This window comes from Drosophila subobscura, chromosome J (genome assembly GCF_008121235.1).
Source record: "Drosophila subobscura isolate 14011-0131.10 chromosome J, UCBerk_Dsub_1.0, whole genome shotgun sequence".
Lineage (NCBI taxonomy): Eukaryota > Metazoa > Arthropoda > Insecta > Diptera > Drosophilidae > Drosophila > Drosophila subobscura.
Window position 1 is genome coordinate 6,066,085 of NC_048532.1, and position 13,739 is coordinate 6,079,823.

Consider the following 13,739-nt stretch of genomic DNA (forward strand, 5'->3'; position numbering starts at 1 on the left):
GTTCCGTGAGGTGCCGTGGGCACTTCATTAGGCAATTTTCGATGGTCAGGCTACGGGTGCCCATTCGAAATTGTCAACTAAGGTCAGTTAATGAGGCCTTCCGCAGTGGTTTGGGGTTGTGTAAGGTCGCATGAAAAGCGTGTGAGAGGTGCAATGAGGTCGACTTGTGGGTTCCGTTAGGCCTAACCGAAATGAAAGGCTACATTTGGGGTCATTTGATGGAGTTTTTCCAGAGATTGTACATCTGTGCGTGCAAGGAAAAGTGGCAGATGCTGCAAGCGAAATGAATTGACAGGCAGAGATACAGAGAGAGAGAGGAAGTATAAGTAGAATTAATAATACTTTCAAGACTTTGGTTGCACTGTTAAGGGATTCAATTGCTACAGTAATTGGTTTGAGGTTTAAGCAAAGTGGTGGGAACCAAACGAAATACCCCCAGTTCACATTTCATCACATATTTAAAGGGCTTGGCCAACAATTCCCCCGAATTCGATGCGGACAATACTCAGCTCGGCTTTCAATTAAACTATTAACTCAAATCTGATAGCAGGCTCGATGGCATGGCGTAGATATCCATCGGCTACGGTCAAAATCTCAACTCAACTTGGCCCAGAGCGAAACTAGGCCAATTGTAATTAAAACGTTCTACGTGCTTCTCTCAATCATTTTGGGGTTTACTGTGCCTCTGCCCCACTTATGGGCCAGACTCTTACATTCTGGAACAATGTCTGCAACGAAAGTCCCCCCAAAAAGCGACCCAAAATGGAAACTATTATTAGAGTTTTTGTTTCGGCTGATTAGGCCAATTGAGCAATTGAATTTAGTGACAGCACAAAAAATACGAGGCAAAACACACACATAAAAGTACACTCGCACATCGGCGGGAGTAATAATAAAGTTATGTTTTGATTAGAAAGTTGTATAATCTCAGCGAACGAACAGTGAACGAGACCCGCGATGCGATTCGAGCCATGTGAATTTTTTATGCAATTGTTTTTCTTTGGAGTCTTCAGTTTTCGGTTTTCGGTTTTGCACGTACCCATCCATATATCCAGATACTAAAAGTGAGGAGGGAGGTATGCAGAAGCCAGTGGGCGGCAAATATTGTATTGTATTGTATAAGTAGCTCCAACAATAACAATTTTATGCTGCAAAGCCCCAGGCATATGATTTAATTGAAGGCACCGCAACAACAACGCAGCAGCAAGTAGATGGTTGGCCCAGACGAAGCTTTAGAGACTCTTGTGTACGCTGACACCTTTATGATATAGTTAAATATATATCGAGAATGAGTATATAACCCCCAAAGTCGTGCAAACCTCTGCCCGAAATCCGCATATCCTCTGCTAATGAGGGCATCAAAACAACCTCCAATTTCTTGGCTTCAGGTTGGAACTGTGTTTATTTTAATATCAAAAATGTTATGCCATTTTTTGAACTACATTTTACCATCTATTTTCCTTGTTGTTGTTGCATTTGCTGTTGCTCATTTTTCTGTTATTTTTTGTGGTTTGTTTGCTCTAATAACAAGACTCTGTCAGCGTTTAAAAACTCATCAAAAAACAGTTTTTCTCATTTCTCTGTTGCCGCACCGCACCGCGCACTCTGTTTTTGTGGTAAAGTAATTGTTATAAATTTTAAGTAAATAAGCAAAGGGAAATAAAAAATAATGTGCCGGCTGGCCAGCCCCAACCAAAAAAGTCGCTTTTAGACATTGTTTAAATAGAGAGTGAAGGTCCGGCAAATTTGTTTCGACTTTAATGCAGTTTTTGGCTACATTTGTTGTTCATTTTTAAAGAGGTTTTAATGTACTTTATATAAGGCTTTGGGATGTAAATTTCGGTACATCCGATTAGTAAATAATTTGTTGTGTGTTAACAAGCATTTCATTACATTTAAAGATGTGCGTTTACAACTATTCGAAAGCATTAACTAAGGAGGTTGATTAAGGCTTTCCCAATAGAGAAATATTTTCCATGCAACATTTTCATGTTATCCACGCATTTGCTCCACTCTGAATGCGTTCAGCATAAAAATCCACATACTAAATGTACGTAAAAATAACCATAAACGAACGGTGAATTGTCCGAAATTATTATAAATTATTTTACATTTCTTTGCTGTACGTTGAACGGCCAGCCAGCACGCTCAAGTGTAATATAATATTTGGCTTGCATGGTCAAAATACTAGTTAATGACTTTAACAGTTCAAGCGTGCCGAACCAAAAAAAAAAAACATAAAATAACATACTACAAATAATGATAATCAAACAAATCTGTTAAACACAGCCAAGAGGAAAAGACTGTGCCTGGATAGCGTTAGAGATGCTGTCGAGGCAGTGGCCCCTCATCAGACCTGAGGAATGTAAGGCTTTTCACGCCTTTGCATTCGAAGCAATCAGCAATAATATCGTAGTATGGGATAGCATAGCATAGGATAGGTCGTATATCGTATGCTTATAGTAGCGTTTAGCACGCACAGACTTGACTGTGCAGGACCGAGCGTGCCAGCTGGTTAGTCAAGCATGCATCTCGCCCTCTCTCCACTCTCTGCCTCTCTCTTTGTGAATCTTTTACTTCATCTCTATGCATCTCTGATTGTTCATGACATTCGTCTATCCATCAGCTGGCTTGTTGAAAATATTTCACGTTTCTTATAGAACGTGATCCCATAAAAAAGAAACGAGTGAAATAAAACCAAAGAAGAACCTCTTGTCCGCATCGGTCATCATTTTCTGCCTGGGAAAGTCCGATTTGATCAATACTGGCTTAGTTTTTTTTATGCTCTTGTTGTTGTTGTTTCTCTCATTGTTCAGAAAACAAAAAGCAACTCAACTTTCAATTGCAAATTGTGCGGCGTTTTCCAGGGAACGTGCAACTGCAACGGCAACGGCAACGCTCCGCTGCGAATCAGTGTCCCCCTGCGACAAATTGTTTTTTTCCTCTCTCGATGCATGGAGCTACACAGATGGAGATATAGAAAATACACAGATGTAGGTACATAAGTATTTGCAAATGGAGTTGTAGATGTGGCTGTAGCTGCGGCCAAGGCAGAGTCACAGTCACAGTCATGGTCGTTGAATAAAAGTGTCAATCTTGGCCAACAACATCATTATCGCCATCATCATTATCCAAAGCCAAAGACAATTTTGCTCTTTTGTTTTTTGCCAATTTTTGTCTTGCCGCAAACAAATAATAGAAAAAAACGTCGAAAAGAAGCAGAAATATTAAAGGTAAATGTCTGTGAGTTTTATTGAATAATTTTCTGGTTTTCGCAGAGAAATGTGATCTGATCTGTGGGTCTGTGATCTCTTTTGGCAAATTAAAATAATAAATTATTTTTACTAACCATTTCTTTTTTATGGACCTCATACAACTCAAAGATTTTTATTAGTTGATTTATGTAAGCCATAAACAGAGTGCACTAAAAATCAAATGCTTTTCGTTGAATGCATCCTTGAGGCACATTCGGATTTGAATTTGATTTGGCCATAAATCTGTTTCTCTTGCTCAAATTGTTTTACATTTATTGGCGAAAGGAAAGGAAAAAATACTTCACAAGTCAATCCAAAACTGTTTCGCATAAACCATCCAATTAGAAGGTCATTTAACCCACATTTGGAGCACATGTGCCATTCTCTCAACTATATTTAGGCATCCTTCAGCAATTCCTATTCCCATTCCGTGTGCATGTCAAATGTGGAGTGAACGAGTGAGGTGAAGCTTAATTTGGCTTGGATTAACGCGACTTGTAATTAAGTTGTAAAATCTACGTGCTGGCTTTTCACGACTACCTACGTATGTGTATCTACCACCAGGTTGCACATAAAAGTCCTAAGTACACAAAACATTTGTGGTTGTGGATGTGCGAAAGGAGCGAAGTTTAGGGGCAACTTGTGGCAGAAAATGTAACTGCAAATTCATTAAGCCTTGCCTTCTCCCTTCTCCTTTTTTTGTGGTTCATTCGGATTGTGGTAGGTAGATGTTGCATGCTGCCTGCTGCCTGCAACATGTTGTCTGTCAGTCTATTAACACACTCCAATTGTCATTTGTTTTGCCAAAGGGGCTAGAATTCTGTGCCGGTTGGTTGTCGCCGCTCCACGACAATTAACGAATCTCATATCTCATGGCCATAAATCAGCTGGAGTTGCTGATGTGTGGCATAGCCCTGGATTTTGTGTGATGTGGTGTACCAAATGGCTTTTGTGGGTCAAATTGTAAACAATTAACTGTTATGGCAGCCGATTTCACTGCAAAGGTTTATAATTTTAATTGCGATAATGGGCAATGAGATCAGGGAGCTCATAGAGCTGCGGAAAGGGGCTGCAAATGGCAACGTAATGATGCTCGAATTGTGGATCTTATTGCTAATGAAGATTATGACCATGTGCGGTGAAAAGATGATCAATTTGTGCTATTTGTGGTCTGCATAACTTTCAATTATTCTCGAGGTTTGAGTCGAAAAGTCTTAGAAAGATTTCATTCGCTGGTTACCTTCAGGGTCAGCCACAAAAATGCTCTGTTTTGCCAGAAAACAAGACCAGACCTCTAAAACGTGCCAAAGAGTTGCAGGAAAAGCTATAAGCCTCACATTTCGCTAGGAGGATGCTGTTACTTCGCTCTGTTCCTATCTGTGTATCTCTCAGTCTATCTTTTGGTCCTTACTTATTTGAATGGGTGCCAGAACGTGAAGCTTGCAGCGAATGTTAATAACATTTTGTGTCCACAACAACAGGAACAACCAACAAAATTTACGCACTCAACAACAGAACAGAACAAGTCGAGAGGATTGTTGCTGTTGTTGTTGTCGCCATCGTTGTCGTTTCCTTTAACGAGCTCTTCCTTGTTGCAACTGGCGCACGTGACACGCCCTCTACAGCAGCAGCCCACATCCGGTTGCTTGCCACCAAAAATTCAGCCTTCAACTTCTGCTCCTGCGACTTGGTGGGCTCTGCCGTCTGACTCTTCTCCTTCCGTCTCCTTCGGGTCGGTGCTTACTTTTACTACTTGACGCTGTCATTTGCGGCATTGCAATTAATTTTTGCCTGCTCTGTATCTGTGAGAATATAACTCTGAGTGTGTGTGCACGTGTGTGTGCGTGGTGGGCTGTGGGTGGCTAGGAATATGGGCGGGTACAGAGGCCAAGCCAAGCAACTTGGCGCACTAATTTCTGATCTCAACAGCGCGCCAAACAAGGAATACAGCAAGACCAGGACCTGAAGCAGCTCTGGGGGCTGGAGGCTACAACGTCGTTGTCAAACGCTTCTCATTTAACGCCTGCATGGACTCCAAAGAGCGAGAGGCAGGTGGTTCTGGTGCTGGTGCTGCTGCTCCTGAGGGACGACCTAGAGGATTGTGTCTTGGGTTGGAAATTTGAACTCCTTCAGAGAACTGAATGTTGCATTGTTGTTTTTACCTTGAAGGAGTCTTTGTTAAGGGCTTTAGGGTTGGTAAATTGATATTGACAAAGGGATTATAAAGATTAATTTGCAATGCAGACAAGTAACCAACAGGGAATAAGTCAATACCAAGGGTTATGCAAAGAAGAGCACTTTATAGTTAGATAAAATTAGATAAATATACATGTAGATGTCGCCCTAGACGCACTCAGAGAAATCTTTGCATATTCGCACACAAGATGGGAAAAAAGGAAAAAATCCTCTCTGCAATTTGCTTGGCCGCAAGTCACTTGCCAATTTGCGTAAACCAAAACTATCTCAGGAGTAGATCTCTACCTCTCTCTCTCTAGCTATTATCCCATCTGTGTAAGATACGTGGCCACCTTAGGGGGTGGGCAGACCATACATCAAGTATTTATATCACTCCCCGACTTTCACATGACGAACCCAATCGGTTTTGCTCATTTGTGATGTAAAAAAGAGCGGAGCAAGCCTGCAAGACCGAAACTTGCCATTCAAATTGGTGTCAACCAGTCAACTGGACGCCAAAGAAAGTGGCGCCACGACAGAAGCTGCCACTGCTGGCTGTTGCTGTTGCTGTTTCTGCCACCGCCCAGGCACAGTCACAGGCACTGGAACAGGCACTGGCACAGTCACAAGACCCAGTCCCAGTCTCCGTCTCAGTCAGAGACCCAGTCCCAGTCTTAGTCTGCAAAGTAGGTCGCCATCGTCTCGACGGCAACTCGTTTAACCGGCGACTGAGGGAAAAACTTGCTGCAAAGAGTCGAAAAATATATCTACTGAGCATGCATCCTGTGGGACATCTTCTTCGAGAGACTAAACGAGACTAAAGCTGCATTAAAATTAAATTTTATTTCAAATTTTATTTGTCTATCTTCTCTCTTTGTCTGTGTGTTCGAGCAGAGGAGCTTGGAGCTCTGCTTGTTTTCGAAAATGTTTGCTTAAATTAATTAAGCAATTCAATTTCCTCTGCAGGTTTCTTTTCTTTCCTTTTTTTTTGTATTTTGCTACTTTAGCTGTTCCTGTGTTTGCTATTGCATTTATGTTAATTGGTGGATGAGGGCGTGTGGGATAGCGAAAGGATGTGGTAGAGTTGGAGTAAATACCAAGAAAAGTTTCCGGCCACATGAGATACATAGCAAAAGTTGCTTCCAGAGCGATATCTGTGTGTGTTCTGATCCGAAGATGCGGCAGAAACTTTCTCACTCGCAGCTAACTCCTAAAAATATCTATGGAGAACATTTTTGTGCTGTTTGATTATGTTTCAAATTAATAGATTGTGCTGTTCAATCGATTACAAACTAAAAAATCCCCTCGAAAACATTTGCTTAATTAAAAAGATACGAGATACAGTGGGCTGGTGGGGGATTATGTTAAAGCTGCCATTATCGGACCCATCAAAATGCAATGGGCAAACAGACAAACAAAATATTGTGTGTTGGCCAAGCAAATACTCGACAAAGACTCAGACTCACCTGGGCCACGTTGTATGTAGTCTCTTATTGGATTTTGTTTAGTGAAAGGCAGTTCATTGGGGGTACGTACATACATACATAAATACATATGTATGTACAATGTAACCAGCAGGCTGCACCTGCCACCAGACCAGAGCTCCACCTAATGTCCAAACATTTGTTTAAGACTCAAAAACAGTTGCAGCCGAAAGTCCACGCACAGCTGGTGGTCTGTGCGAGGCGGGCATCTTCGACGCGTTACCCGCACCTGACAGTCATTCCTCATCGGAGTTGAAATTTGGCCCTAATATGCCCCAAGAAGGAGGGAAACACAGCACGTGGGGGGCACAAAACTTCCCCTAGCCCTCATGCTCCCATCGCCCTATCCCGCCCCACATCCATCCATGCCGTTTCAACCCTGCAAGCTGGCTGGCTGGCAACAAAAAGAGATGATAGGAAGATTTATGATTTACGAACATGATGTTTGAACATGTCGATAACCGATACGGTACTGGGGCGAGGGCATCATTAAAATCAATTTTGATTTGCCAACGAACCTCCTTCTCCTTTCACCAAAAAACTCCAAGTAAATGTACCAGCGGGCTGGGGAGTTGGGAGGCGTGGCATCCTATTTGGGGGAGGGTGTTCATTGGGGAGCAGCTTGATCGAATTTACTTTCTTTCACAGCGCTGGATTCACAATGGATTCGACACGGCTTGGCTAACTCTTTTGAAGGCAATCAAATTCAAGCTTTAATGGAGCCAAAATGAGTTAAATGAGATGATTGTTCGAAATAGATATAGAAATTATTCGTAAGAGGAGATAGTAGAGGGATTTGCCAAGATATTTGAGCCTTACCCGTATTACTTGTGGCCTATAAACGCTCTAATCTGGAACCCCATTCAAATCTGGAATGTCCACTCTAAGCAAATTCACTTAAGATTTGTATTCGGTACCTCGAATACTTGTCATGCCGATGGCAATTAAAAGCCCGCAGTGAGTGCAATTAAAACCAAATTTAATTATAGTAAAGCTCGCCGGGATCGTTCTAGAGCTGTGGACCGCTTTTCCGTTGTGGTTGGGCCCAAAGAGTTAACAGCTCTCAGCCACATGACTTGGTCGGGCGGCCTGGTTCATGTGGTCATTACGTCATGAGGCAGCTTTTTGAGTGGCACAGCCAAAGGCGCCACAGAAAGATTGGCAGTGGCAGAGAGGCGGTACAGGCGGAAAAAAATTGAGGAAAAACTTGTAAGTCAGGCAGATAGAAACCGCATATTTGTCGTGAGCATTTTGTTACAATTTCAATTTCGACCTGGGTCCATTGTTGGGGGTCGGTTTCTAGACGACTCTAGATCTACCAGTATGAGTACGAACACGAGTCTTTGTATCTGTATCTGTCCGAGGCGTAGTCGGCATTGGCACGACTACTCGGCTTTGGGCTGCTTGCATTTGAAAGTGCATTTGTTTCGGTCTTGGCCAATATTTGCCAACTCAAAGACTAAATATCAAACTGGTTTATTGCAGTCTTTTCTAGTTTGTAAGACTGTTTTTTCCGACTTGATGAAAAGGCCTTTTATGGTGTTCGAGCTCCGGATTTTGGCATCTCAAGTGCAAGGGAGTGGAACTGCGAAACGGCGGGTAAGCAAACTTTGGCTAAAGCGCACTGAATGCTTGGATGGCAAACAAAAGTGAAAATACACAAATCCATCAAAGATTCGCAGTGCTAATTGTAGACCCATTGATACGAAATATGCTTTCACCCAACAATGGGAATCACTTCTAATGGGCTCCGCCACCCACCTGGAGAGCACTTTCGGCATCCCAGACTTGTCATGTCCCACGCTCCACGGTCTCCAAGCGACATCAGATATTCTGCTCGCCTAAGTAGCCGGCGCCCATAAATCTCTGGCAGTTTTTATGTGAATGTTTTTCTCTTGTTTTTGTAAAAGTGATTTACATACTGAAGGAGAAGCCACGGTAGGAGGCTACCCAGGGAAGCCTCACTTTCGCTATGTGTGAGAGAGCAGCAGAGAAGAAATTAAATTTAAATTTGCTTTCGTCTGCATTTGGAAAACTTTAAAAAACACTCGCAAACATTTATACTCGTAGCCGTACTCCCCGTACCCGTACCCGTACTCGTACAAACGAGCAAACGCAATTTTTCTTCTCTTTTTTTGGTTTTTTGTCGTCGTTCGTCTTCTTTCTTATTTATAGCATTTTGCATGCATATTTGATCAAAAACAATCAAATTTTATGAGAAAGTACGAAAAACAGCAGACAAACATCTTGAAATGTTTCGGGAAAAACGAAAATGGAAACGTTATGTCTTCTTTTTTTGTGGATTTTTTTCGCAGAGTGTTTTGTCTAGTGTGTGTGTATACAATGTTGCATAAAGATCTTTTAGATGAAAGTCTGGAGTTTGGTTAGGAAGTTCAAAAAGACATACATTGTGTGGAGCGGAGGGCCCATTATGACAGTCAAAAGATTAATTAGCATGGATAATTTCTATCCACAGAGAAACAGGAAATGAGAATGGGCAAAAGAATTGTCTTAAATCTTAATTCAAAATCTGAAAGCATTTCTTTTGTACTCTCCAAAATTTAAAGATCTATGACGAAAAACGGTTTGAGTAACACTTTAAGTGCCAGAAACACGAAATATTACGCTAAATATTACGATTTTTTGTTAAAAAAGCGGATATTAGGTTAAGTGAAGAATATAATTTTTGTTTAAATATTTTGTGTGCAAGTTGTGTAAAGTGTGCAACAAATATTTACCAACTGCAGTTGCGGCAAAAACGGGGTGCGAATTTTGACTCTGTCGCACAAACACTTAAAGCGAAATTTAGTGATAATAAAATAGAGCCCTAGCCCTTTCCATTGAACTTGAAAATGCCCTTCCATTTCCCTATTTCCCTGCACCATTAAACCTTGAGGTGCTTCATTTAATGATAACTCCACTTTGAACGAATTTTGTCAACGACTTTGAACCCGAACCCCTTGATCTAGTTCCACGTTCATCCGTTCAGCTTCACCTTCCGTCGAGCAATTTGCACTTTTGTCTCGACAAATTTGTAACTGGCCAAAGGAAAAAGTATTCATCATTGTCATCATAATCATCATCATCGCGGTGCTGTTACGCATTACTGGCCACGCCCATTTCGCTTCAAAGCCCATATCTGTACGTAAAGTGAAAGCTTTATACATAATTTCCATCTGTCTTCGTCTCTCTGTGGAAGTTTAGTTTTTCACTTGTTTTATTTTTAGCCAAAAAAAGTGTTGCACATTTTTCACATGATTGTGTTAATCAGCTTTTGCCTTTCATTATAGACTACAGTCTATGCTAAGCTAAAAATAATGCGAATTTTTCGGTGTATTTTGTCCCAGGTCGACAGTTGACCGTTTTACATAATGTCTGCCCGTTGGGGGACACCATACCACTGGGACCTGGACTGGGTTATGGGAGGAGGCGTTGTTTTTGGCGTCCACACAGGCATAACCAAAGTTTTCGTTTTATGATCCACTAATAACGGTCATATAGTTATAGACTACAAGTAACTCTGTTTGGCCGTGGGCGTTTGTTGGAATTGGAATCGAAATTGGTCTGGCTGGTAAAGCTGTTAGTCATCTGGTCCAAGAGGTGCTAAACGGCTGCGGTCATAAATTGTTATGATGTACTACATATACATACACGTAAACATATGTATGTGTGTAAATGTAAACATATTTGTGGGCTTTCACTTGCCAAAAGTTGCGTGCGAATTTTGGAAATGGTACATATAGGGAGATATGGTGAGAGCGGAAAGGGAGTTTCACTGCCGATCATGCGGGTTAGGTGTGAAAATTCAGTAAAAATTGTGTAAAGTGCGGGTGCAAAGATAGCTAAAGGTTGCCTTTGTTTGCTCTACATAAAGTATATACCTCTTTTTAGTAGAAATAAATACTTTAATTTCATTTTGCCTATTGTTTGGTTGCCACTCTAGCACTCATGTGGCGACAGAGAGAGCAGTCCTATCTTCCACAACTATTTAATCACTAATTCAAATACAGGGTACCAGCAGTGCGAATCTCTCTTTGTGCAATCAAGCAACATGCTAGGGATCTCCCACTATTCTTGAAACACACACGATCTGTGGCAAATTGATGAACAAAAGCGTTGATTGCCTCGCGGTGAGAGATAGACTTTTCTTCCATTTTCTTCAGCCATGATTCGCCACCCGCCATACTCGCACTCATGCTGAAATAATTAGCTTTCCCATTGCTCGCCAGCAGCGTGAAAAGCTGTACAATAAACACATGAACATACATGTGTACATAAATACATACATACATATGTACACTGTACATGCACAGTGGTAGCAAATAAAATCAAACAAAATGCGAAAAAAATAAACATAAAACAAATGGCATGGATGCAATTACAAGTGTGTGAATGTGTCAGTGCATGTCTGTGGCTTAGAGCAAGAAAGAAAATAATAAAGAAGAGAGTGTGAAGAGCAAGCCATAAACAAACTCTCTTGGTTTATCTATAAACCCGGCTTGGAGACAGAGAGAGAGAGAGAGCGAGCTCTCTTGGCCCGCTTTTGTGACGTTCCCTCGGTTCTAACTATTTTCAGTCACGCTCCAAGTTGCAATGAAAATAAAAGTAAAACGCTTATGAGGTAAGCCCTAATCCATAGGGAAAACAAAATTGGAAAACATGCATAATTTATGCTAATTCATGTGAAAGTAAAGCTGATGGCATAACCATATTAGATTCTGACAATTTGACGGTCAATAATTATTGAATTTTCAAAATCATATTCGGGCTTCAAGTGCTTTGAACTCTCGTTTTATCGCGTGTTAATGAAGCTGCCCAACATCTGTCCGGCAGTTATTTAAGCCGCGCCAATTAATTAAATTAATTAATATCAATTGGTGAATGCACAAAAGAGTTGTGTAAATAACGGCAACAGCAACATGCACCAATGTTGTTTGAGAATTTTCCTTTTTTCGCCTCGCAAAAATCACATATCGATATTTAAATATTTGCACAATTTTGTTTCACAAACAATAAGATTGTCTTTTCGCTAAATTGCAGTGGCAATTATAAAAAAAATGTGTTCTTTAGCCAGCTGTAAAAAATAAATGTTTGCCCATCAGTTGATTGATTGAGTGACTGACTGACCAACGCACCAATCACTGAGCACTGAGAGTTTGCAGCTGCAGGAAATTGTCAAAATGAGCGTGAAATTAATGCAACTGCGTGAATTAAGTACACAAAGCACATGTTTGACCATAAATCAGACATTTAATTAATGCCAGTAATTCATACATTAACTACTATATTAATTTGTTCTTTCAATAATCGAGCGAAATACCCATGCGGAATGTGCATATGTCCATGCATGTGATAAGAGAACTTAATTAAATTTTTCCCACTCTCATTTCATACTTTTGTTCAAGATTTTCGTCTAGAGACAAAAGTTTTCAAATACTCCATTTAGGGTTGAGTTAATGAAAGGGAATGCTCACACCCTTTTTGAAAATGTTTTCCCTGAAGCCAATTAGCCCATAACATGTGTATATTCAGCGTATCATTAGTACACATCTCGACGCACTCGTTGCAACAGTTTCGCTCTTTTGGGCCACACAAACATTGCACAATAACGGACGCAGTGGCTCAGATCTGTGGCCCAAACACCTCTGAATGGTCAAAACAGTCGGGGCGTCCGTCGACCATCAGCAGCTAATGAGTGGACAGTCGGTCAGTCAGTCAGTCAGTCCAACGGGCCACAAGCCGATCCGAACTTAACCGAACTGACGTTGCCTGAGTTCTGTAAAAGGCCAGAACAAACCGTAAAAAAAATGTTAGCCAAGAGCGGGAGACGGCTCTGGTCTTTTGGCTACTTGAAATAGTTGAAGTTGAGTTGAAGTTTTTTCTTTTTTGTGGTTTTCCTTCTTTTTCTTTGGGGTTTCTTTTCATCTTTGTGTGCCGGCGGCCCGAAGGTGCTACACCAAATGAGTTATGAGAAGAATTGAGCTCCACAAAAATGTGCAAAGATTGTAGCATTTAAAGTAGAGCAATAATTGAAATAAAAAAGGTAGCAGCAGCGGCTAGATTAATAGAAATATCTGCAATTACTTTGCTGCCGTTGGAGCACTCAAAATTTCACGAAAAAGTTTGAGTTTTTTCTGAGTTTTTCTTCAATTATATCTAACTCCGCTGACCCTGAATTGTCTTTCACTTTTAGCTGACCAAAACGGCAGCTGCGAAAACGGAAAGTTAATCGAGAGCAAAACTCGGATCTCTTTGAAGATTTCTTCTTCATGTACGAAGCAGCCAAGCCACCAAGATATCCATCCATCCACCAACGTACGTACGAGTACTCGATTCGTTCAATAGGCAATTATGACCGGTTTTCAATTAAACTGAAACTGGAACTCAATTGCATTTCCTCTTTGTAACAAACTTTACGAGTAGATATATTCTGGGGTGTAGAGAAAGAATGAAATCTCTCGCTTGGATCACTTACCGCTTGGGATACGGTATACGGCGATATTTGAAGGCATTTTCCACATCGCGCAGCTTCATTTTGTACGAACGATCGGCGCCCAGAGACATTCAACTCGGAATACACTCGCAAAGCGATAGACACACACGCGTTAGACAGATCACGGATGATCTTCCAAGACTCTTTCTCTATGGATTATGTTTGTCTGAGAACTTTCGGACAGCACTTCACTTTAGTGGTAAATATATTCAATTTTGGGGCATGCGGCTCCAAGTGTTTGAAGAGCAACGAGAGACACAGACGTCTGGAGCTCACAACGTTCGCGGCTTGACTGAATGTTCCTTGGGGCACTTGGCCGCCTTTTTGGCCAAC

General features: G+C 41.2%; 1 protein-coding gene across 7 annotated transcripts in view; it reads right to left on the bottom strand.

The window, feature by feature from the left end:
- The window catches only part of LOC117895429 (heparan sulfate 2-O-sulfotransferase pipe-like), a 36,561-nt gene extending 22,822 nt beyond the window's left edge, over positions 1-13,739 (bottom strand). Inside the window, exon 1 of one of the 7 annotated variants that reach the window (XM_034803071.1) lies at positions 13,389-13,725. In XM_034803071.1, coding sequence (XP_034658962.1) covers positions 13,389-13,477 — 89 coding nt within the window. In that variant the 5' untranslated portion in view covers positions 13,478-13,725. Of the gene's footprint in view, positions 1-13,388 lie in introns of all 7 variants that reach the window. The other 6 variants (XM_034803076.1, XM_034803078.1, XM_034803074.1 and 3 more) reach the window with 6 other exon arrangements.